At 37.3% G+C, this 27,523-nt stretch overlaps 1 protein-coding gene and 1 long non-coding RNA gene across 7 annotated transcripts in view; one reads left to right on the forward strand and one right to left on the reverse strand.

Moving 5' to 3' along the window:
• Nucleotides 1-27,523, reverse strand: part of LOC309476041 (uncharacterized protein) — a 160,859-nt gene that overhangs the window by 116,445 nt on the left and 16,891 nt on the right. The window contains exons 2-7 of one of the 6 annotated variants that reach the window (XM_082139164.1): nt 19,436-19,762; nt 18,266-18,601; nt 17,472-17,828; nt 15,848-15,967; nt 15,703-15,731; nt 11,870-13,545 (exon numbers count right to left, since the gene is read on the reverse strand). In XM_082139164.1, coding sequence (XP_081995290.1) covers nt 13,444-13,545; nt 15,703-15,731; nt 15,848-15,967; nt 17,472-17,828; nt 18,266-18,601; nt 19,436-19,762 — 1,271 coding nt within the window. In that variant the 3' untranslated portion in view covers nt 11,870-13,443. Of the gene's footprint in view, nt 1-11,869; nt 15,732-15,843; nt 15,968-17,471; nt 17,829-18,265; nt 18,602-19,435; nt 19,763-23,027; nt 23,306-27,523 lie in introns of those variants that run through there. The other 5 variants (XM_082139167.1, XM_082139166.1, XM_082139165.1 and 2 more) reach the window with 5 other exon arrangements.
• On the forward strand, nt 927-6,364 carry LOC309476446. The gene is made up of 3 exons (XR_014198158.1): nt 927-1,484; nt 2,121-2,188; nt 4,164-6,364. It is a non-coding gene; the product is annotated as an uncharacterized lncRNA (long non-coding RNA).

Here is a 27,523-nt window from a genome sequence, read left to right on the forward strand (position 1 = left end):
AACTTCTTGATAAGGAGGTGAAACTCCTTCCTCTCGGCGCAATCTCAGGATTGGATGGACCCAATATTTCCTCTTTCTTTTTCTCTTTTTAAGAAGAGGGCAACAAAATCATCCTCACTGCTTGACGAATCCAATTTGAATTTTTTGCGTTTTTTTCCGCAAAGGTTTAATAAATACGCATCGGACTCAGTGTGCAAGGTTTCTGTGCGTGACGAATTTTAAGGCTGACGAACACGAAAAAAAGCATACGAAAATTTCGGACTCAGTGTGCAATGGCCTTAAGAGTGCCAGAATCAGAAGCTTTGAGGAGATCATTAAAGCAACACTAAGTAACATGTTTTACCTTCAGGGTGAAAGGCACTTCTGGATTCGCTTTGCAGCCCTATATCTGCTATAACCACACTATGCAAGTTTGCCAAACCGGGTCGCGTTTCTGTATGAGTTCGAATGAGACATAAGAAAACTACAATTTCACTTGCTTTACGTCAAGCGTTACAATAGTCATTATTTAGTTTTTCTTCGTTTCTGATGTTGCAATACATCATACTTTCATAAAATCATGCAACATACTCTACCTTGTCTGTGGACATCGTTCATTCCAAACCCGGTGCCGGATAAACAGCGAGCGTGCGTGCGACAGTAGGCTGTGGGCGGCGAAATTATTTACGACAGAGGTAATGGACAATTCCGCTTCCAACCTGTAGGGGGACCGAAGAGGAAAAGTTCCTTAGTGTTGCTTTAAGAACATTAACCAGGGCTGTTTCAGTTCTGTGTAAAGGGCAAAAGCCAGACTGGAAAGGCTCATAGAGGTTGTGTGCTGTTAAATAGGCCTGTAAGGAGGAAACAACTTTTTCTAATATTTTAGAGAGAAAAGAGAGGTTCGAAATAGGGATAAACAGGCACCGAATAAACCCTCATTCAACACACTGAACTGAAAATAATATTATTCGATTTTTCAATATTTCTCTTTATTGTCATATTTTCCAGCTCGTCTGCCTGTTCCTGTCATCAGCAGTAACTCTTCACACTGTTCTTCTTCATCACACCAGAATTGTTCATTGGTGTGTTCATCAGTGTTGAATGTGAGTGATGCGACTCTCTCCTGGTACAAAGGAATCAGTGTATTGTCCAGCATCAGTGTGTGTGATCTCAGCATCAGTCTCTCTCTACCTCTGGAGGTGGAATATCAGGATAAAAACACCTACAGCTGTGTGCTGAACAATCCCATCAGCAACCAGACCACACATCTGGACATCAACACACTCTGTCACACATGTGCAGGTACCACAGCACTGATGGTATTACTGTTTATGCACTCATTCACTTAATGATGTCTTAATCATCTCATCACACTCTCCTTCACTTCGTCCATCCTCCAGTGTCTCTGATAGTGTTGATCTCTGCTGTTGCTGGGTCTCTGATGATTGTCTCTACAGTCGTGATCTTCGGCTTCTGCAGGAAACACAGAAAAACTGATCAAGAAGGCAAGAGTTACTGCTTCTAAGAAGTGTTATAACATATAACAATAATGATTATAATTATTATATAAACAAATAAGTATTATAACAAATACTAATACCTATTTTAATTGTTTTTGATATATATCCCTATATTATATACATAGAACTAAATGTGTAGTGATTTTGTTTTGCATTTTCTGTATATTACATTATGCATGTCTATATCTATGTAATGACACTGAACACAGCTCTTTACAAATCACACTGGAAATATGAACATAGAAATGCAAATCTACATTATTTCAATGATAAAAACAACTTATGTGTAAAGATGCAGCATTCGGCTGGTGTACAAATGAACATCGATATGAATGACGCTGTTTCACTTTGAGTTTTTATGATGATTTAATTTCACCATACGAAGAATGCAGATGCTTCAAACATCCTGTCTGCATTTGATTTATAGATAATCTGTAAGTTGAAAGATAAACACATACTGTGTTAGGAACTTTGTGCATGTGAAATTTGTTAATGCCGTTTTCAAAAAATGCAGCATTCAATATTTAATCGCATACATTAATGCTTTAACTCACAAAGAAGTCACAGATGAGATTGAGTTTTGTTGCTTTAATGCATCTATTGTTGTTGTTGCTAAAACAGTTCAGACTCGTGAAGAAGAGATGACATACGCTGTTCCCACATTCCACAAAAGGAAAGCACATAAATTGGTAAGAGAATATATTCCTAATTTCTATTCTGTGTCTATGAATACATTTAGCAGTGAGTAAGATTAGATGTGTGTGATTGTGTTTTTGTATAAGGATCCATCACACACAACAGCAGCTTAACCGATATGTATAAAAGCCATGAGATCTGTTACGCACTGCTCCGAGACACAAAGGTTAAGCTGAAACCCAAATGCAACTTTTATTGAGTAATCCAGAATCATAATCTAAACACAGGCAAAGGGCCAAGCACAGAAGGTAGTCCAAACAAACAAACAAACAGCTTATGTACACAGAGTTAAAGGTGCTCTAAGTAACTTTTTTACCTTAACCGAACAGCTTCGGAGTCATTGGAATGGTTATATTACTTATTTCGGGTTGAATGGTGGTCGTTTCGCAACCCCCTGGTGCCCGTGAGCGGAAAATACGCACTTGCAACTTTGAGCCGGCTGCGTCAGGAAGTCTCGCGTGATATCAGGTCTCGCGATGTAAACAATTGCGAACCCGAATGAAGAAGACGTTTTAAAGAATGTCCCATCTGCTTTGATGTCGTTGATCTACTAGCCTCTGGTGTCTGAGAATCGCCAACGAGTTTTTACAACAGAGTTGTCAAATATCTATTCCGAAGCTGTGGGGGGAGCTATAGAGAGAAACCTGCGAGCAAAAAGCGAGAATACAGCGAAGAAATCCCGAAACTACTGAGCCCTGTGCTGCGTTCCAGTCCACTTTTAGACACGCACTTGCGAACTTCCCTAAACACTTCCCCTCGGGGGAATCCCCGCCGCCATTTTGAAGTGCGTTCCACTTCGTGAAGTGGACGAGGGAAGTTTAGATGGACAGACCCTCGTTCCCTCAATTTTGACCGAGGGAGCAAGTCTACTTCATATGTACACTTCAGGCACCTATATGTCCCACAATGCAGTGCGATTGTGATATCCCCACAGATCTCATCTAATCTCCACCACAACAAACAACTCTATGATATATTAATTAAATTTTTTTTTTTATTGAAAACAACCCAAACACCATATATACATTTGGATGCTGCATTAAACAAATTCTTAAAGGGAAAACAAATGTAAATAATAAATCAACTCTATAGCTGATTCCAAGTGATCAAGGGCTTAGGATGTTCCAATTCAGCCCATTGCAGTTCTGCCAGTAGTGGGCACTCGCAATGACGTACATCCGAGTGAACGAGACGGAGGGAAGTTAGCAAGTGAAGGGCATGACAATTTTGGACTGGAACGCAGCCCTGCTTTAACAAGGCTATGAGGAACAGCTGATGATGATCATGGTTGATTAGTCTGGGTAGTGGGTTATGGGTAATGTAGTCTGGGGTAGAGTGCCCTCTGGTGGCTATCAAGGGCAGTCCAGCTATTAACCGTGACAAGATCATTATTCAATGCCAGAAACACTCAAAAAATCTGCTTTGAGTAAAAATTTAGATTTTTTACATTTATTTTTTAAATACATTTTTAAAGCAACTGAGAAGCATTGAAAGAGTGCATGATATTACAAATATATATATTTTTTTTTAAGATAAATATAACTGTTTAAGATAAAATATATATATATATATATATATATATATATATATATATATATTTTATCTTAAACAGTCTAACAGGAAACTTCAGGCAATGATGCACATGACAGATGTATTTGCATGACAGTCAATGAGAAAATGCATTTTTAAAATCAGTCAAACCTACTTTATAACACCATAACTGCATTTACATTGACCATGTTTTTTTGGGGTTTTTTGCATATCTGGCAGATTGGATCTTGTTACAGCAAAATCTCATATCAGATCAGATTTTTAGTGTCCAATTTGGATTTACTTCAATATATTTGAAAGTCAGAAAGTCACGTCACAACAAAAGAATCTGTCTAAGATGTCTCTCTGTCTGCTGTAAGGCTCACACGTCTGATGTTTGTTTTTAGTATTATCGTCTCCTTATGTATTATTTTACAGAATGTTAAAGAGGAAGACCACGTTGAGTATGCACCTATTGCCATAAGATGATGATCAAACTGACAACCACGACACGTTTCATCAGGAAATCAAAGCGGACATGCATTAGGATCATTCTTAAAGTGTGCTACTTTAAGATGGACTCCTAAAAACTTTTTCAAAGGAATTTTTCTTTTAAGACTTTTTTAGATAACAAATTATCTAAATCATATGGCACATTGCAGCATTTTCACGTTTGACTCTTTTTTTTTTTTTTTGGTCTTAAAGAGACCATGTGTGTAAATCTCTCTCTCTTTTTTTTTTTTAAGTGCAAAATGTAGATGCAAAAAAATCACCATGAGGAGTGGAGACTGCTGTGGTCTCATGTATTCACATCTGTACAGAAATGTGGTTTGATCTATTGTACAAACAAGTTATGTGTGAGCTTGTAACTGCTATGTGTTTGTGTTAATGTCGTGTGAGAGTGTGTATGAGGTGTCAATAGTGTGTGGTTAAAGGTTTTTTTTTCCATTCTTGCTCACATGAAACTGTTTGACTTGCTTTAGACAAAACAGCTTTACTACAAAATACTAAATCCAACATAAAAAAATTCTCAAACCAAAAAGAGATGTTACTGTGTGAATGTGAAATATGGTAAATACTCCAATATTTATTTGTATTTTAATTAATTTATCTTTAGTTCTGATTATCCGCTTGTAGCATGACATCGAAGTCATAACTGGTCACTCCTAAAACTCCTTCCAACAGATACTAACACCCAATAATAAAAACTTTGATGACAAATCGATGACACCCCTTACATGGTTGTTATGAGGTATGCATAAAGTATGCCACCTACAAGAAGTCACCAATCTGTAGAGGTGTTTGTTGAAGTGAAATGTCACACATCTCCAAAATGTTGCAACAAAATAGAGCTTCTTCTTCTTCTTTGGTTGTTAACGGCAGCTTGCATCCTTGACGTTGCATTACTGCCATCTTTTGGTTCTAGTTATTTCCCATATACTTCATTCATCATATTCTTGTCATTAGTCCCGTTTTAGTCAGAAAGCAAATCAAATATTTCATTCCTTGTTCATTCCTACTGCAGTCCATTCTACTATTTACTCCATGTTCTATTAGTCCTATTTTTTCCATGTATTTTATCATATCTATCCTCTGTAATTCATATTTTGAACAATTAATAAGCACATGTTCTACAGTCTCAGGTATTTGGCACTGATCACAAAACACAGTTGGATGTTTCCCCATTATATGAAGAGTGCTATTTAATTTATTATGGCCTATTCTTAGTCTGGTTACAATAGTCTCTTCTCTCATGTTTCCTCTCTTGTTTTCCACAGTGCCGACTCTTTTTTTAATTGAGTAAAAATGTCTTCCTTTTAATTCTTGGTCCCACCTTTGTTGCCATTCTTTAGTAATTTCCCCCCACACTATCTTTCCTTCTGATCTTGAAAGGCTGATGACTGCTTCTATACTCTCTTTTTGCAGTGCTTTCTTAGCAATTTAGTCTACCTTTTCATTTCCTTATAATACTCATATGTGCCGGGACCCACATAAATATAATGTAATCACCTTTATTCTATATTTTTGAATAGATAGACATAATATCATAAAAAAACTTCCTGATGATTCTTAACCATACCGGTCTTGAGACTCTTGAGATTCACTTTCAGCACAGATGTTAAACCTCATCATACAACAATGCATTCAAGACTTACTACCATTCCAGTATAGTAAAACAAATGAGCAATGGACATTTGTGACCCTGGACCACAAAACCATTTTATGTGTAATTTTTTTTAAATTGAGATGTATACATCATCTGAAAGCTGAATACATAATCTTTCCATTGATGTATGGTTTGTTAGGATAGGACAATATTTGGTTGAGATACAACTATTGAAAATCTGGAATCTGGAATCAAAATATTGAGAAAATCGCCTTTAAAGTTGTCCATTTCTATTGGCGATTGTGCTGCATCCATTCACAAAAATAAATGTTTTATATATTTAAGGTGGGAAATTTACAAAATATCTTCATGGAACATGATCTTTACCTGATATCCTAATGATTTTTGGCATAAAAGAAAAATCTATCATTTTGACCCATACAATGTTTTGTTGGCTATTGCCACAAATATACCCGTGCAACATAAGACTGGTTTTGTGATCCAGGGTCACATATTTAGAATGATTAATAAAGAATAATTTTTTTCAGCCCTTGCAAATAATCCTGCTGTTAAAAAAAACTGTTGGAAGATTAGTGAAGTCATTTAAATCAATTCATCCAGCAATTCATTAGTGTATCAAACAGTTGGCTGTTTTGGCAAAAGACAAAGATGAACCACAAAATGTAAAAAATAAAAAATTAAGTGAGAGACAGATGTAGATGCAAAATACCTGGACAATTATAGTCAAACACCAGACACAAACTTGTGACGGGCTACCTGGTGAAGATCTGCTCCAGCTCGGGAACTGCCACCTATACAGCAGACGATCAAAACACCGGTATCGGAGTCTGAAGGAGTAGGCTACGTAGAAAAAAAATACTTTATTTGAGAAATAATACAATTAGCAAATATGCTAAGGTGTTCTAGTGGTTTAGTGTGTGGTTACTTGGGTGCCATTGGTGGTTGTTGTTTAGCCTACTAGTTAAAAGAGCCGAAGTAGAGATAGCCTAGGTTTCACAGAGAGTCATGATTGACGAAAAACATAGGCTGTGTCCGGAAACTGATCATGCTGTCATCGGAGAACGCATTTCAAGGTCGGAAGGCATCATGGCACGTCTGAATCCAATGTTAGTTTCACTGTCTCCTGAGATTCCTTCATCTGATCGATTTTTGAAGGCAGCACAGATGTATCCTTCACTGCCTTTGTTATCCCGCTATCCTGTGCTTTCCATTCTGTGACAGTTGAGCAAGAAAAATTGTGAAAGTTGTGGCTGGTCGTCAGTGTGTGAATGTACATTTTTGATCAACGTTAACTTTTCCATTTATGATTTTTTGCAAGAAATTACTATTGCAGGCCTAGTCATTAAATATTCTCTTAGTTTTCTCCAAAGCTCGCTTTATTTCGCTGTACATCATTGAACCGTTACGCTGCCTCAGAAGTATTTCCAAATCAGTTTTGTGAGATCCCTTTTTGTGCAGACGCTGCCTGCAAAGTCATTGTTAAAAGTCATTGTTGCCTTCGAGGCAAGTCACCTAAGTTTTCGGACGCAGCCGAAGTTTCTGTCTTATCAAGTGGGAGATTCGCTTTGCGTCGGAATGTTAGAAGTTCGAACCTTGACGAGTCATTCAAGTAATATGAAGAAGTTTTTTGGAAAGGAACATAATCCATTCAACATAGTGGTCATGGTACACTGATATTTCAATGTAAAAAAAAAAATATATATATATATATAGAGAGAGAGTTGCTTTAATATGGGATCGTGAGAAAGAAAGAGATATTTGAACAATTAGAAATCTTTTCCCATTGTTCTGTCACAATGGGTTGCAGAAAACTCACGATAGAGTAGCAAACAAATAGCCTACAGTATTTAATAATTAATAAAGGCTTAGGCCATGTCCACACTAATACGTTGGGAACAGATCTTCCGTCCACACTGACATGGCGTTTTTGTCCTGTGAATATGAGCTTTTTGTTGTGTTGTGCCTGTTATGTGCTATTCACTTTGAAGATATGTTACTTTGCACACTCTTCATATCACAGTCCTGCAAAGATGGCAGAAACTGTGCTCACAAATGCTGTCCTATGGCAAAATAATGTGGCATATAATTGTGACTAAGATCGACCTGGACACATCAGTGAATGTTGAGATATTTTGCTAAATAAAATCAAACTATCAGAAGAAAAGCATGAGAACTGTATGTTCCGTCTGTATCATCTCAATGAGCTTTTATGAGGTTTCACGCATGCGCAGTCAGGTGATTTTAGAGTTTATTACTTCAGTGTGAATGAGAAACTTTTGGAAAATGCATGAAAAGGCTAGTGTGAACGGAGAGCGTTTTGAAATGAAAACACTGTTTTCAAATGTATCCGGATTAATGTAGACGTAGCCTTAAATACACATTTAGTAATCAATGAAATGGGGAACAGGTGTGAAACTCAAATAAGCAACCAAGATAGCTAACAATGACAGGGAACATGGGGAAACAGGAACAGAACAAAACCAAACTAAAACAAATGAACCATTAGAAGTTTACATAACCCTAACAAACAGATTATGTATAAAACTGGGGTCAAACATACTTTATTGATTATTTCCTGTTCATGTTCCTGGAATGTGGTGGTAGAGACTGATAATGGACTGGACACATATAGAATGATTTATTCCTAATTATTTACTGATTGCTTAATGCACACAATTATTTATTCCACATCTATATAAAGAGATGTGACTTATGGCTCTTACAAGAACCATTCATTTTTGCACATTTCAACAGTGAAGGCATTTAGTATTGTGAACATATTATTATTATTTATTATTAACATGAATATTGTAATATTCTTATACTACAGGGCCGTTGAATGCTTGAATCTGATTGGTTGACGAACGTTCTAAGCTGTGCATTATTTTCAGGGAAACGCACGGCTAAAGTAGTTCCAGGCAGGTCTTGACCGCATTACAGTTCCATATCACTTCGCGTAGTCAACTGTAATAATGGAAAATAGGATACAATTCATAACAAGAAAAAGCATTTAGCCCCATGCGCTTGATCTGCAATTTTCAACGTCTAGCTTCACAATCAATAGAAACATGCAGTTTAATTCTAATAAATAAAGTATATAGTCCTATCTATAATCAATAGAAAATTAAACTGAATATAGGCTAAATAAATGGATAGTCCTGCAGCACGGATTTTTATTGCAGATAATATAACAAATAAATAATTATTGATAGGCCTACTTGTTAAAAGGGCTTTGGGTTTCATTTATTTGGCTAGTCTACTGTCATCTGTCAATAATGAAAAAAAAAAAGAATGAACAAATTAATTAAAACGAATTTAATTAATAAATAAATAAATAATATTGACGCACATGCTTTTCTGTCTCATTACTGCAACATCTCTCTCTAATAACTGCATTAATAACTGCATAATGAATGTAATTTGATACTTATGATTGACTTACTTATGACTGATCATGCCCATGAGCTCTGCTTCGCGTCGTGACCGCATTACCACCTCGGGTGTGCATTATTTTTCTAATAATTCAACGGCCTGTCATCAATTATTCCTTACATGTTTTATTAAAGGGGTCATATAATGCCATTTTTGTACAAGCTAATATGATTCTTTAGGGTCTAAATTAAAAGTTTGTAATATACTTTAATTAAAAATTCTCATTAGTATTGTAAGAAAACACTAATTTTACCTGGTCAAAAACAGCTCTGTTTTCAGCACGCCGTTTCAGTGCATGTGTCTTTAAATGATAATGAGCTTTGCTCACCCCGCCCCTCTGTTCTGTGCGTACACCGTTTGTAACACAATAACCACGCGTTGTTCATTATAAACGTGGGATTATGAATTATATTGAGAACGTCATACATAGAAAACATGCTGTAATGTACCCTGAGTGTAAACCTTAGATGCATTCATCGTGAAGCCTGCAGCAAGGTTTGCAAATTTCGCAAAGATTAATATAAATACTAATATAAAGGTTAATAAAACATTACACTCACATCTTCTGGAGGTTCAGCAGTAACACGTTGGTACCGATCCGTTTTTTCTCGTTTGTAAAGCTGTCTGGTGTGAAATGATATGGACGATCGTGGGGAATCCCCGTGAGGGAATCCCTGCATCAATCCTTTGGGCATATCACTTCAAAACTCAGCCACTGCATCTATAACGGCTCAGATTTAGGAACATCCAAATGACTGCTGTGTTCCTTATTACATCTAAGAACAGAACACCACAATCGTGTAGACGCCATTCTACTCCAGCATATCAACAATGGCGGACTACTATGACGACGGCTGTCACAGCAGCTTGCTCAGGGCGGGTCTTGTGTTGAAGCACGGCTGTCAATCACAATCGCGGGAGGGGCGTACGATCTTATGACGTCACAATATCGAATGGCTTGATTTCATAGATGGTCAAACATATAAGGAGATTAAAACAAAACCACTGGATGGATTTTAATCATGATAGGATGGTTGTGTACAGGCACTGCCAACAGACATTTCAGTGCAATCAACTTGTAAAAGTGCATGTACCATTATATGACCCCTTTAATAAACACACATTTATAGAATAAAAAATATAAAGTCGGCAACACCTAAGCTCCAAAATTATCAAAAATATTTATTTTCAAGACAGCTATCGCATAGCGTATGTTATGTTTCGAGCACGCAGGCTCTTCATCAGACAAATTGACTACAGATGTGCAACCCTTTATATCTCCAGGTGATCACATGTCCAAACATCATATTACTAACCAATACAAAACAAGAAAAAAGAAAAAAAAAGAAAAATATATATACACACAAAAATATCTAAAAAACTATGCAAAATACAACAGTATCATTATTATGCACTTCAAAAAACACTTTTCTTGATACCTGCAAAAATACATCAAAATAATTAAATTAAAGTAATCACTCCAAAACCTTTGATGTATTACATACAAAAAAAAAAAAGAGAAAAAGAGAAACACACACACATATGTATAACAATTCAAAGAAATGGACGAATATCAAAATCTTCATTAAGTCCTCTAGGGGACAACGTGTTTAATGTGAAAATCCAAAAAGCCTCACGCTGTAAAAGCAATTTATCAATATCACCTCCACGACGTGGATACTTAACTACCTCGATGCCTATGTATTGAAGAGTAGAGACTGAATGTCTAAAAGCTGCAAAATGCTGTGCAACTGGACTTTTTGGATCGTGGTGTCTAATTGCACATCGATGTTCAGAAATGCGATTCTTCAAAGGTCTACTAGTCTTACCTATATAACATAAGCCACAAGGGCAACGCAGCATATAAATAACATTGGCCGTCTTACACGAAATGGTGCCTCGAATTTAAAAAAAAAAATTGTCGTGTGAGGATGTGTAAAAGTTGATGTCTTGTATGTAAAATTACATTGTTGACAGTTACCACATCTATAATTACCATGAGGTATTTTATTCAAGAAGTGAGGAGCCGGTTTCAAATCCGCTCTAACTAACATATTTCGAAGGTTAGGTGTTTTTTTATACACTAAACGAGGTGGTTTATCGAAGCATTTTTTAAGATTAGGATCACTCTCTACAATATGCCAGTGTTTAGATAAAACATTATTAACATCCTTAGTAACAGGCGAATATTGCATATAACAATTGACACGACATTCCGTTTTTTTATATTTTTTAACTAGACTCTCTTTTTGTGACACATCTTTGAAACGACTCGCTGCAGACTGAATCCACTCTTCTTTATACGATCGTTGTCTGAATCTCTCTGATAATATAAACACACTGATATGATATAAACACACATTTATAAAATGTGATAAGCTTATGCAGCAGCCCTTGCTGGACTTGAACCTTCAACCACAACCACAAAGCTTTAATGTGTTTTCTTTGCTTTGACACCCCAAACAAACAAAACAAAACCCAGGACAGGGAAATGTTTCATTTCTCAAGGATTCCTGTTGTTAGGGGGGTAACAGCTGTAAGACCCAGGACCAGATATGATGAAAGAAGACCAGGAGTCGTGAGGTTCAATCAAATAAGTAAAAATTTACTGCTAAATATCATGAGACCTGTACAGAGCATTCAACGCATACACAAAAGCAGAAGGGAATAGCACCAAGGTTGTAGAGGGCCTGAGCTCATTATTATCAGGACAGACTACCCAAAACATACTGATAAAACCTCCCCTCCTCAGAAAGAAGTACAGATAATGTTCACTTTATTCTTTAGAGAAATACACATGAAAGAAGTACAATTCTGTGAACCAGATCACGTAAGTCACGTAGAGGTTGATCCCTGTAACCTTAACTTGGTCAGCAGAAAACAGACATAAAAGTAATCTGATGAGGGTCTTCTTCAGACTGGACCTTTTCTATTAGCTTATTAGCTGGTTTCCCAATACAAAGAGCCTGTTCTCAAGGTCCTCGTTCAGGGCACTAAAGATTAGTCACAGACACCATAATGCACTTAGAAAGACACTGGTAGAAATGCTGACAACAAAAGATGATTAAAACGTTATGTGAATCACTTATTGAATACAGTAATGATTATATAACTTGATTAGAACTTGTTATAGGAATAACGTAAAAACTCAAAAGGATATATAGATATATTGAAGAGACAAGGGATTCTGACCCCACCCCTTCACTGTTGAAAACACCACTTTAGGCCCCGTTTACACCTGGTATTAAAATGTTCTTCAATCAGATCACAAGTGGACAACGCTAAATACAGGTGTAAACGGGGTCTAAAAAATGTTGAGCTTGTCCACTTTGGACCACTTCCAGAGGTAGTTGAAAAACACATTTGACCGGATTGCTTTAGTAGTGTTGCTCATGTGGTTGAATGTGTTCAAACAGCCACAAAAGACCAACTACTCTCCGTCTAATGACCTAATGCCTAAACATTATGGGAAGAGCTCTAGCCAGACGAGATTTAAACTTTGTCTGCAGACTTAAGTTTGGTTTGAAGATGAAAAAACATACCAAGCACAATGTTCTCTCACCATTCCTGATTTCTAACACACACACACTCACAGCGTTCGGCTGGTCTTGCGTCTGTCAGAGCTGAAAAGAAAGCTGATGCTCTCCATATGTTTCTCCGTCGCCTGCTTTTGCGTTTATGTAAATTGCGTGAACTTGTGTCTCCATCGTCTACTTGTGATCCGATCAACCAAAATGCATCTTAATACTAGGTGTAAACAGGGCCTTAAAGTTGACCAATCTGGTTGAAAAAGGGAGACTTTCTGGTTAAAACAGGTAGGGACACCAGCATCCAAAACTCAACATACTGGCACTGTCAAGATGTCAATACTAAAATGGTAAAGATGTAACATTAACAGTCTTTTTACAGTATCTGTAGCACAGACTTAATTTAAGACTTGTGTGTTGTTTAACTGACAGTTGCCTTGTTGTGGCATTTGCACACATGATCTCCGAAGAGCTATTGCATCTTGCAAAATTAATGATTATGAATCTGATCAAAATAGATCAGTGCGTTATTATATCTTGTAGAACAAATGCTGCTGCTACTGGTAAATAGATTTATAGAGATAAATATAGATAATCCTGCACTGTTCCGGTTGGGATTCCTTTAGTAGCTCTAATAATCCTCTCCATTCTTACAAACTGGAAATCCTATTGATGTCCCGTGATCAGCGGAAAACTTTTTTGATAAGGGAATTGAGACTTCCACACCATTCCTCTGTAAGAAAACACACATTTACAGAAGGTTAAAACAAATGTTTGTTTTTTTCCTCAGAGATTTGCTGAATGCTCTTTATTCTTAAGTAAAACTAAATTATTGGTGTTTCTATGGAATGATTTCTGAATGCAGAAACACATGCTGAACACTTTGCTGATAGTTTACCCAAATATAAAAATTCTGTCATCATTTGCTCACCCTCAAGTTGTTCCAAACCTGCGTTAGTTTCTTTCTTCTGTTGAACACAAAAGATATTTGAAGAATGTTGGTAACCAGACAGCAGCCACTGACTTCCATAGTAGGAACAAAATACAGTGGAAGTCAATGGCTACAGTCAATTGTGTGGTTACCAACATTCTCTAATATATTCTTTTGTTCAAAAGAAGAAATTCACACAGGTTTGGAACAACTTGAGGGAGAGTAATTTTCATATTTTGGTTAACAATCCCTTAAAGCCTCGTTCAGACTGTCAGTCCAAGTCAGATTTTTGAGCACATCCGATTGGAATCCGATCATATTTATCAAGTGTGAAAGGCAAAAAAATCACATGAAATAGGATTTTTTTACAAATCCATTTTGGGCTACATGGGCAACGTTCACACTGTGGTTTGCAATAGAGACATTGTCGTATTTACATGACAATGTTTATCCACTGTGCTGGACTACTGTGTCTTCTGAGGCAGCAGCAGAAAGTTTCCTAAAACAACGTCTGATGTTTACATTTTACGTGGTGTGATAAAGTCACATTTTAATCGGATATGCACAAAAATAAGATTTGGATTGACAGTCTGAAATCCTAATCAAACCACATTTCTGGAAATCTGTTTCAGTCTGACCGCTCTGATCAGATGTTACGTGGTTTTTGTCACTTTCGCACGCCACGTAAAACGTGAACGTCAGACTTTGTTTTAGAAAACATGCTGGAAGTCGCTGCTGAAACAAACTTATGTTGTTGCAAAATGCCGGACGAGCAGAAAATTACAATATAAACGGACACATGCACTGCGTCTGCAATCAAATACTTCTCTACTATATAGTATGCGAAAAACAGTATGCCAACATAGCAGTATATGCGAATTCATAGTATTCGAAAAACAGTAGGCGTAAAGTACCCGGATGAACTACTACTTCCGGTGAGATTCTGAAGTGTGCATACGATGCTTTACTATCCCACTTTACTATGAGGCCACAGGAACGGGTTTGGAAATTGAGGTGAAGGGACATAAAAGACTCTGGTAGGTCACATGACAATGACAACATGGCGGATGTAATACGTCTGGAAAGGTCGCAAAGTAAGTTTGAATTCAAATGTAGTTCCTAGCTATGCTCTAAAACCGACGGAGACGACAGCACGGAATAAATTCTCTTCGGAATAAATAAATAAAAATTCTGACACTGCTGTAGAAGATGCTGTTGCCCAGCGCGGCAGATACACATATAGATAGTATTTACCACTGACAATATGTAGCCACTGCGCTGGACTACTGCGTCTGTATCTGTATTGCAACCCCTTCCATGTTGCTGTTGTTGTTTTTGGCGCATGCCTACCAATGCAATATCATTGCTATAGAAACCAGTGCATATATTCCGGAAAACAAAAGGGCGTCACAGGACACACAAATTGGATCTAAACAGTTGAAAACTGGACAGTCAATAATTTTGATCATATTCCAATTTGAAAAAAATCAGATTTGAACTGACAGTGTAAACGTAGTCTTACACTTGTGAGAATTGCAGATCTCATTAATCAGAATCTGTTAGAATAGAATGAGCCATTTATATAGCACTTTCATATGTACTACTGTACATCCAAAGCGCTTTACAATCATATCAGGGGATCTCTCCTCAACCACCACCAGTGTGCAGTATCCACTTGGATGATGCGAGGGCAGCCACAGTACAACGGCGCCAGTGCGCTCACCACACACCAGCTATAGGTGGGGAGGAGAGAGAGTTGTTAAGGGCCAATGGGTGGAATGTGGCCAGGACATCGGGGTTACACCCCTACTCTTTACGAGAAATGCCATGGGATTTTTAATGACCACAGAGAGTCAGGACCTCTGTTTTACGTCTCATCCGAAGGACGGTTGTAAATTCAGTTGTAAATGTTGTAAATTCTTTTTTTTTTTTGACAGACGAGGTCAGTGCACATCTTACCTCATCAGGATTGTTCTGCCATGTGACGCCTGTATAAACAACAACAACAAAAGAGATTAACTAAAAATACACATATTTTTAAAGATTTTTTGTTCAATAAATCTCATACCTCCATCCTGTCAAATCAGCTGTATAAAATACTTGCCATCTTGTCCTGCTTGTGTAGATTTCCAGTGGCGATAGTAAATCACAGCAGCAGCTGCAGCCACGACCAGCAGAACAACAGCACATATTCCTGCTACAGCTCCTGAAGACACACCTGAATCTGGAACAGATAAACACACAGTCATTATTACCAGAGCTTGACTACAAATCAACTTTAACAACATACTTTTTTACTGATATTTATACCCGTCTTATTTGGTCATCAGTTTGATGGTAATTCACTTTATAAATGGCGCCATCTGGTGATTTTTTTTTTAAAGAAACAGCGTGTTTACTAGCCTGGTAATACCAGACTCTGATACTTTGCTTTGCTTCGTAGAGAGAGTCTGGAGTTCCGTAATAGAAAAACGTTTTCTTTACCGCCTGGGGGCGCTAGTCTGAAGCTTAAAATCATTGGTTACCCATAAGCCAATCACATAACGTTTGGTTATGACATGTGTTATGCGCATGCGCAGCCGCATCTAACTTCCACTGTAAACACATGTATGATGCGAAAACAAAACCATCAAGCGAAATATAGGAGTGAACATGGCTGTGAACGACTTTTGCAGATTATGTGAAGTAAATCTACGCATCCACGGTACAATCAGCGTCTATACGTCACGGCTCTCAGCCCGCCCTCTGTTCGTTGATTGGCCGGCTGTTTTCAGGCCGGAGGAAAACTGAGAGATAGGTTGCGGTCTCAGACTGAGTACAGGCAGAGAATGTCTAATAGGAAGAGAATTGGCACTCTCTGCTTACTTCCGGTTTCTGGACTGGCTGCAGTAACACGTCTCTGACCATGCGGGGGCGCTCGCAGGCGAGTGCAGAATGAATGGAGGTCTATGGCGAAAAACCCTCAAAATCCACTTTTCTCAGGATATAATTTTTTGTCTAGTAATTTGAATGTTGTATTCGAAAGGAGATGCAAAGAAATTACACATTGCTGGGTGTTAGATTTTTTAGAGTCACTTATTTGGTTAAAAAAGTCTTTTAAAATGTCAATGACGTCAGAATGCTGAAGTCATTAGCAGAATGCTAGCGTGTTATGGGCAACAACAACTCAAACTGTAAGAAATCGAAAAGAAATAAGTACTCGTTCATCCAACTTTCGACCTATAACCCATGTTGAACTTGCAAAACCTACAATAAAATCTGAGATTTCTCAACGGCAATCGGGTGAAAGAGACACATTTAGCCGTCTAGCCCCATAGACTCCCATTCAGTCTGCACTCGCCCGCGATCACCTCCAGTGGAATTCTAATGGAACTGCAACCAAGATCGATACAATGGGGCTAATAGGAAGTGCCAAGGCTCTCCGTAGACGGGCTCTGGTACAGGAGCGAAATGAAATAGAGCGGAAGTACGAAGTCTGACGTAGTCAGGCTACATGTTTACAGGAAAACTGACGAATATAATTATTCATAATGTAAACAAAACTCAATGTAACGAGAAGATAATAGAAATGGTCTCAGTTATATTTTAAGATTTAGTCAAATCTCACTTTTTTCTAACAGCCACCAATAAACATGTACAGTGTTGATTAACTTGATTAACAGTATATATTTCAGTCGGTTTCCTAAAACTCCAAAGGAAAATGCACTGAATGACTATATGATACTCACCAGTGACATTAACACCGAAACTCTTAATGCTGACAGAAACACTGAAGCTCCTTCTGATGCTGATTCTGCTGCTGTTGATCTGTAGTTTATATTCTCCAGAGTCTGTGTTTGTGGTGTTTGTGATGGTCAGAGATCCAGTCTGATGATCCAGCTTCAGTCTGTCTCTAAATCTCTCATTACACTGTTGATCTGTACAGATCTTACTCTGATCTCCAGTGATTTCAGCGATGAGAGTGTCATTAAAATGCCACATCATCAAATAATTTGGGCTTTTTATTACATGCGTATCTAAAGTAACAGATTCTCCCTCCTTCACTGACTTTTTCTTTATCTCATCTACTTCAACAACAGGAAAATCTGGAACACAAACCAAACACAAACCACCTTTTTTAGGGGGAAACACTACATATCATGAGAAAACTGGAACATTCTTTACTTTTAGTCTAAAAAGCAACATTTATCCACATGTTGAGCTAATAAGCATACTTTTTATCAAATCCACTGCACTTTGGATTCCTGGTGATGAACAAAAAATACCAAGTATGGTGTAATATATTGATTTAAACAAACGCTACACTGTCATCTTCATCAGAAAAAAACGAACTGATACAACAAAAAGTTTTAAATTATATTATATATTTAAATGTACAAATTCCACAAGAAATGTGTTTGTGAAAAAATCATCTGTATGTGGATTAAGATGCAGGTATAGAGATAAAATACCTCTAAATGTCAGAGAAAAAATATCACTAAGCTTAACTGTACAAGACTTGCTCTTAAACATGATGACTCACCATAAACAGCAAGAATGAAACCCTTTGTACTGATGTTGCTGCTGATGATAATCCGTAGTTGATAAACTCCAGTGTCTGTGTTTCTCATTTTTGTGATGGTCAGAGATCCAGTCTGATGATCCAGCTTCAGTCTGTCTCTGAATCTCTCAGTGCCTTCATTACACTTAACATCTGTACAGATATTACTGAGATCTCCAGTGATTTGAGCGATGCGAGTGCCATTAAAATACCATCTAATCTTTTCTTGTTGGTTTGTTTCAGCATCAGTGTGAAGAATGACTGAATCTCCCTCCATCACAAAAGCTGACTCTTCATTTGTATCAACACTGAAAAAACCTGGAGAAGAAATGAACAGATAAATATTAGCCAACAATATTAAACGACAGGAAAGTAATGTGAAAATGCAGAGTGCTTCATCTTGAAAGTTGTGTAGCTGTTTTCGGGTGATCATTTCTGCGCAGATTACGCTCATCTCAAACAAGCCTATCGCTTCAATAGATAAACAGACCTGAATCTGTAACCGCTAAAAAGTCAGGTTACACTTTATTTTAAGGTGTCAATGTTAAAGTGTAATTATATATTTACTAAGTAGTACTGATTAATATTAAGCAACTACATGTACTAACTATAGGGTTAGGGTAGGATTAGGGTTTGGTTGAGGGTTAGTTGTATGTAATTATGCATCATTTACTGTTATTACTACAATAAGTACATGTAACATATGTAACAAGGACCCCGTAAAATAAGTGTTACCAAAAGTAATTATTACTGATAATAATCGATTTTACCAATATCTTTGGAACACAATTGCAACTTTTTATGAACCAAAACTAACTCCTGAGACTATTATTTTTTAAATCATACTGAACTAATTCAAAGCAATAAGCCTGTTAGGCAGTGGTTTAAACAACCACACAGCAACACAAATGTAATAAATTAATGATGAATTTATACCAAATAAAAAATTTTTTGGCAAGCAATGCAGTTCTTTAGGAATGTTTAGCAGAATAGCTGCCAAACAACAAATACACAGCAATTTTTAAAATTATCTATGTACTGAATGTGAATTAGAATGCAGGTAAAGAGAAAAACACCTCTGAATGTGTTCAAAAACATCACTAACATTAAAGATGTGACATGATGTACTTGATTTAAAACATAATGACTCACTATGAACAGTAACAATGAAGATCTTTGTACTGCTTCTGCTGCGGTTGAGCTTTAGTTTATAAACTCCAGAGTCTGTAGGTCTGGTGCCTTTGATGGTCAGAGATCCAGTCTGATGATCCAGCTTCAGTCTGTTTCTGAATCTCTCTGTACACTGAACATCTGTACAGATCTTACTCTGATCTCCAGTGATTTCAGCGATGAGAATGTCATTCACCAATGTGAAATACCACCTAATATCTTCTTGTTGTTTTCTTTCAACATCAGTGTTTAGAGTGATTGATTCTCCCTCCATCTCTGACAATCTCTCTGTACCAACACCAGACGCACCTGGAAATAAACGAATAGTTATTTTAAGCAAAATAAAACGTTCACCAGTTGACTTGAATAGCTGTATTTGTTTTGTTAGTGCTAGTATCCAGTAGTGGCTCCTGACTGTAATTTAGGCCATGTTTTTCAGTTTTTCATTTAGCACTGCCTTTCAGAAGCTGTGTAAGATATTTAGATTTAGATTTCCCAGAGGACAAATAAATTGTAGATTTAGTTTTGCCTTGTTGACTGTAGGTAAACATCTGTTATCTTAGCTTATTCTGTCAGAATCTGAATGAAGGAGAGGACCCAGAAGCAGAATGAGATAGACACTTTATTGAATGAGACAATAAGACAAAAGAAAAGGTGCCTAGTCCAAGACAAAGTCCATCCAGATAGCACTAGATAAGCAACTATTGAAACAATGTTAAATCAGTGTGAGTCAACGTTAATTCAAATATAATTGCATAATGTAATTAACATTACAAAGTGATGCTGTTTCTAAATCACTTTTGCACCTTCAGTTAATATTGAAACAATGTTAAAAAAGAGGTTTTGTCATTGAATCAACGTAGGCCTACATTATGATGTTGATTCTACATCACTGCCGTTGAATCAATATTGAAATTAACAAAAAGGATCTTTGGTAATATTGTTGAAACAATGTGATGTTAATTCTAAATTACTTTTGTTGAAACATTGATAGAAATGTCAACGTTACCATCTGATGTACCAAGTTAATGTTGAAACAACATTAACATTCAATGGTACATCAACAAATTCCTGGCCATTTCAAAGTTTAGGGAAAAATATTTTAAAATAAAAAATGACACCTTTCCAGCAGTCAAGTCACATTATTTTTTTTTAAAGTTTCACACAATCAATAACAAAAAGATACAAAAGATTGTTCTTAAAGTAAAAGTGGGACATTCATTTTCAGATATCTTTGATTATTTTCAACCCTACAACTCCCCGCTTGGCACCGTTGGCCACACACATCGAGTCCAAAGGTGGCACAGTCCATAAAGACATGCTTTCTGTTGTGTGTAGATGTCATCTTCAGACTTTTCGTCCAGACTTGTTGCAATAGCAGTTGGTCAGTCTTCAGTCTTTGTTGCCACTGAATCTGGGAGCAAACGAGAGTCCCTATTTCTGAGTCAGGACACAGGATGAGAACTTCGTTAGCAGGGATCCTGTGATTTTAAAAGAGCATATCGCAGAACAAACAGCAAAAAAATATATCTAGCATGTGTCATTGGTCAGAAGTTCGATGTGGTCAGATTAAAATTAGTCTCTGGCAAAAGAGCCCTCAGATCGATGTACTTGAATAAAGTGGTCAAGGCGAGAATAAAAGATCTAACAAACTCGTACACTGTTTCTGGAAACATTGGAATAAATTGCATTACAACAAATGTTGGTTTAAAAAAATAATAATAATTCATGAAGAGTATCAGCAAAATATTCAGTGTAACCAAACACAGAGATCCAACTGAGTTAATGTCCAAATGTATGTACTTGTATGTAAAAATGAGAAATTCTAACATTTTCATATTTAACTTAGTGAGACAAATTATAACTTTAGTGATTAAGTAAATCCAAAGAAAAACAAAATAATTACTGGATGAAATTCACAGTTTCACTTGTATGCATTGCATTTGTGAGGCAGAATCAGACAGATGCAGATTTGACTTTGTGTGAAGATCAACTGGTGTCATCTACTGTATATGGCTGCATTTAGCTGAGGCTATGTGTAAATGCAATCATGCCCCAAACAAAGGTGAGGAGGTTTACTATTGTGATGCAGATTTGGTTCTGTTTTTGTAACAGGGAGCCTCTATGAGAATATGAGTATGAGGTGTGATCTGGCTCAATATCTTTCCACATCAATGTTTTAGTTAAAGAGGATGATTAAGTTAAAGTTCAGAGTTACTGAGTCCTGTTGTGAGGAAATCATTTTCATGGTTAATGCTAATTTGATTAACATTGTAGCCACATGGCAATTCTATGCTCCTGTACGTGGTTTTACTGCAGCTATATGGAAAATAGCAGAGTGTCCCACTAAGGAGACAAACAAATTCAACAGTCACACATGCAACTTGAAATTGTCGATTTTGTCGATTTATTTCTTCAACCTCTGGTCTCGTCATTGCCCTCTTATGTGGTAATTGCCAAGAATGTAATTTCACTTACAAAACTCAAACATTCAAACATCCCCACACTGTAAACATTTTCAGTATAAGAGGCACAATTTCGTGCAAAACGGCTAATGTAATTTTTATGATTTTTATTATGAAAAATATTCAATAACTTCACTATAATTCATTGTATTGTTGCCAAATTCAGTTCACAGATCACTGCTGTCCTGCTGGTTATACTACAACACTTATTTTGGAAAAATTTATTTTTGTATAATTTTTATGATTTCTATTATGAAAAAAATATTCAATAACTTCACTTGTAATTCACTGCATTGTTGCCAAATTCAGTTAACACACACCACTGCTGTCCTGATGGTTATACAATTTACACAAAAATACATTTTTACAAAATAAGTGTTGTAGTATAACTAACAGGAGAGTAGTGATGTGTGAACTGAATTTGGCAGCAATAAAGTGAATTACATTGAAGCTATTGAATATTTCCCATAAATAAAAATCATAAAAATTAGGCAAAAATATATTTTACCAAAATAAGTTTTGTAGTATAACTAACAGGACACCAGTGATGTGTGAATTGAATTTGGCAATATTGCAGTGTAAGTGAAGCTATTGAATATTATTCATAAATAAAGTAAGACTTTATTAAAAATAAATACAGACTTTTCCAAACTAAGTGTTGATCATACGGTGATCGAACGTACAGGTAATACAAAAACTAATTTATTAGCTGATATATAATTTATATGATTCGTGAATTCTAAACATCTCTGGATGGTGAAAACGACATCTCCCATCGTTCCACTCTCCTTCATAGCGTCATCAAGCTTCATCTTTGTTATTGTTTTGAAAATGCGACCTCTGGTGGCAAAACATTTATATTGTAGCTTTAAGCGTTTAGGCCTACGACTCTGCCTGCCCTGAACCTTTCGTTTTTGACCCTCTCCCAAATCAAACTGCGTCAAAACATTAAATAATATAGAACTTTACAGAAATATATTCACCATTTAAAACAGGATTCATTGCGTGTGAGTGGATCATCTGTTAAAGCCCTTCCTCAGTCTGCACTTTCATATTCATATCTAATAATAGATATAACATCTGTCTTATAAAAAATTAGGCCTACTTACCATGGATCAAAACACACATTGTGATAAAAATGCCGAGCATTATATTCCCCACTTTTGCGGAAGTCCAGATTCCGTCGAATGTTTATGTCGGTGCCATTTTGTATTTAAACATGAAAGCGAAAGTAACTTGCGCCTAGTAGATATTTGAAGAAGCAGCGTCGAAAAAAATAACAACACGACAAAGCTTGTGTCGTTTTCGCCAGTGATGTGACATTCGAACAGAATGTTATTGTTTTTCTTCCTCTTCTTCTTCTTCTTCTGTGTTCACTAAACAGTGCATTACTGCCATCATCAGGTAGCTTGGCTCAGAAACATTTTCCTATTCACTTTCCAACCATCCCCGCTACATGCATGTATAATAATAATACAAAATAATAAATAAAAAAAACCACCTACTGGCTGAGTGTTCAGCTCCTCCAGCAGTTTCCACCCATTTAATTCCAAATAATTCACTATATCCTTGTTTTCCTTCAGATATTTTTTCCTTTACCCACAGTAGGCTATATCACCATCTCATCCGCACCCAGTAGTTTGTGGTTATGAATTTCTATATGAGGCTTCAATTCCCCATCCCCAACTTACCTTAAAGGGGACATGCTAAATCCACTTTTTTAGCCCTTAAATGCATTTTGTTGTATATTTGGAGTGTTTAGAAGTACAGAAAAGTTGAAATTATTCTCTTCAGGTGCTTCGTTGATATCTTTATATTCTGTTTTGGTCATATTTTTCGGTTCAGAATTTTCTGTTATCTATGACGTTTTTTCAACTATTACGTCACAGTATTTGCAGCGGAACTGCCAAATAAGGACATCGACTTCCGGCCCAACACTTCCAGCAATCCGCCATTTTTATTTCTCGCTGTGATTTTGTAGTCCAAGCTAAAGGATGCAGAAGTTACGAGAGGGTAAGTTAAAATGTTCGGTTGTTGGATGTAACCCACACGCTTCATTACACCGTCTAATGTAGATGAACTGCATGTTTAACTGAAAGAACGAGCAGAGAGAGAGACACGGTCGCGTGAGCGCGCACTCTCTCTCTTCGGAGCCAGGCGAAAGTGTAAACAAGACTTCACCGTCTCCAAACTAGACGCTGTCTTGCTCTCTCTCCCTCGCACATATTAATCAAAATAAATCGACACGGTGGTAAAAGGTTGGAAGACCAAAGTTTCATGTGTAAATACAGTAACACACCATTGCGCAGTGGTGTGCCGTCAGAGCCAGCAGGGCCTTCTCTGCTGGCCCTGTCAAAATAAAAAAAATAAAAAAATTCTATAATTAAATTAATGTGTGTCTGAACATGTCTAAATTCAATTAATGTCTATCAGTACGTTACGATTATATTTCCAGAAAGAATATGGTTATTTTTTTGTGAGTCTGAGCTGGATTTTCCATATGTCATCTAAACGCAGCTCCGTGGACCAGCACTAGTTGTATAGCTAGCCTTCCGTTGAAGCTGCCATTTTCCATTTGATCATAACTTTGACTGACGTGTTTTATCAGCCAATCAAATTGTGAAGCGTATGACAGAACGCCCCAGAGGCCCAGCGATGTGTCGACGGCTAGCCCGCGCTGATGTCATCGAGTGGGTGGGCTGATACAATACATGTTTGTGTACAATAACAATTTTCAGGAAAAATAACATTACGATGTCCAGAAATCAATTTCATTAGTACATTGGGTCATTTTGGGTACATTTGTCATTCTAGATCTACTAATATTGTTAGTGCCGAGAATTTCCACGTGACTAAATGCATTGATACTAAAGAACTTTCATGTACTGTGATAGTCTAGTGGTAGAACTTTTGCCAAGCATGTCAGAGGTTCTGGGTACGAATCCACACTCGTATAGTTTTTTTGTTTTTTTTTACCGAATATGTTCATCAGTGGTTGTATATCAAGCAGGGCGTTTGTGTGCATTTTGTTTAGTAAGATTTCAACAAATAGAAAGTCTCCGCAACGGCGATAGATTGAAGCGCGCATCTGAGTGAAAACTGTGCGTGAGCCACAAGAGAACACTGTATCCGCGGCAACGAGCACTCAGCTTGAACAACACATTTCAGCGCTAGAATGCATCTTATTCAACAAACGAAAATTAATGTCCTGCTAGTTAACCGGAGATGTTTTATTTATTTGTATTAGGTACATCCGTGCGCGAGATGTTTCAGCTCAGCTTTTATAATGCACAGTGACAGTGGTGTGCGCGTGTGCGCTGAGGTTGAAGATCAGCTGTCTCGTCGTTGATGTTACGCAGTAGTGCATACAGTGCATGATTGTATTTTGCATGAATCTGTGTGTGTTGTTATTGCGATTGGGGGGGGGGGGGGGGGGGGCGTTAGATCGTTACTGAAGGCCCTGACTGAAACCCCACGGTACGCTACTGCCATTGCGATACATACATCCAGAGGTGTGGACTCGAGTCATGTGACTTGGACTCGAGTCAGACTCGAGTCATGAATTTGATGACTTCAGACTCGACTCGACAAAATGTACAAAGACTTGCAACTCGACTTGGACTTTAACATCAATGACTCGTGACTTCACTTGGACTTGCGCCTTTTGACTCGAGAAGACTTGCTACTTCCCATGAAAACTGGGGAAAAAAATGTCCACACGGCCGCGCCGCTCTCAGTTTATCTGCATCTGTGAAAAAAATGTGCACCACCTGTATGCATGCAGAGAGCGCGCGCGCTGCCTGCACGACATCCAATCACTGTAGTCCCACGTTGTTTTGATTCGACAGCATCTAACGCCCGTTTCACACATACTCCGTTTGCAGTGCGTATGCGTGCGTATTTTTTTCCGTACCCATGTTAACAGGTTAGAGCTTTCACACTGCACGCGGTTGCAGTCCGTCGATCCGTTCCAGTTGCGGTGCGTATACAGCAGTGCCGCGATCGTTTCCGCACCGAGTCTATTTTTGCTGTGCTGCAAACGCTGAATTAAAGTGACAGCGCATGTTTCGTGGTCAAAATGAACACATATTGACCTGAAAATGTAGAAATTTCACCATAAATGCGATTAATGAAATAAAATGTAGTAATCTCACCATAAAGGTATTTAATTAAATACTACTTTTTCCACAAGACCGGGGTAAAGCAAGGAAAGCTACAATTTACCTCAACAAGGCGACATAGCCTACAACACTTGTCTCATTCGTGGAGGTAAAAAAAACAAGTTCTTTGTGACATGCAAGATTTATTGTATTAAAATTTAAATGAAAAAGAAAAGGCATGCAAGTGGGCTGTTTTTGTCAATTTTAAGTTTTAATTTAAAATGTTTGCGATTTAATATGTAGGCTACATGGTTAAATTTTATCACTTGCTTGAGCAACTTAATATAAGTAGAAGTAGGCTATGCATTGAATAATAGGCTGCCGTTGTTTAAATTGTGTTTAAACGTGCATACGTCTATTAAAGAGTGTATGTACAAAGAGAATCGCAATGCTGAGACGTTAAGACCGGGGTAAATTAATGGAAAATACAATTTACCTCAACAAGGCGACATAATGAACAACACTCGTCTCATTCGTGGAGGTGGAAAAGTTCTTTGTGACATGCAAGATTTATAAAGATTTAAATTATGCAAGGAAAGGGTATGAGTCTGCTGTTTTTGTCAATTTTACGTTTTAATTTAAAATGTAGGCTTTGCGATTTTAAATAGGCTACATGGTAAAATATTTTACCACTTGCTTGAGCAACTTAATATATAATTATATAGAAGTAATGCATTTAATAATATGTTGTTTGTGTTTAAACGTGAATACATCTATTAAAGAGTGTAGGCTATATGTGTACAAAGAGAATCGCAATGCTGACAAAAAAACCCATTTTTTAAATAAAAGTTGCTGATAACTTCTTGATTTGAAATACAAATTGAGAGTATGTATTTGTGTTATAGCCAGCAGCGGATCAGTTACGCACTGCAAACGCAGCATATGTGAAAGCACTATTGCGCGTGCTGCTCCTGCACCGCATACGCACTGCAACACGCACCGCACACGGAGTATGTGTGAAACGGGCGTAACGCCCGTTTCACGCATACTCCGTTTGCAGTGCGTATTTTTTTCCGTACCCATGTTAACAGGTCAGAGCTTTCACACTGCACGCGGTTGCAGTCCGTCGATCCGTTCCAGGTGCGGTGCGTATACAGCAGTGCAGAGATCGTTTCCGCACCGAGTCTATTTCTGCTGTGCTGCAAACGCGGAATTAAAGTGACAGCGCATGTTTCATGGTCAAAATGAACACAGACAGATTGACCTAAAAATGTAGTAATTTCAACATAAATGCGATTAATTTAATAAAATGTAGTAATCTCACCATAAATGTATTTAATTAAATACTATTTTCACTTTAAGACCAGGGTAAAGCAAGGAAAACTACAATTTACCTCAACAAGGCGACATAATGAAGTTGAACGACACTCGTCTCATTCGTGGAGGTGGAAAAACATGTTCCTTGTGACATGCGAGATTTATTGTATTAATTTAAATATAAAAGA

Source organism: Leuciscus leuciscus, assembly GCF_965113295.1.
Source record: "Leuciscus leuciscus genome assembly, chromosome: 15".
NCBI classification, from domain to species: Eukaryota; Metazoa; Chordata; class Actinopteri; order Cypriniformes; family Leuciscidae; genus Leuciscus; species Leuciscus leuciscus.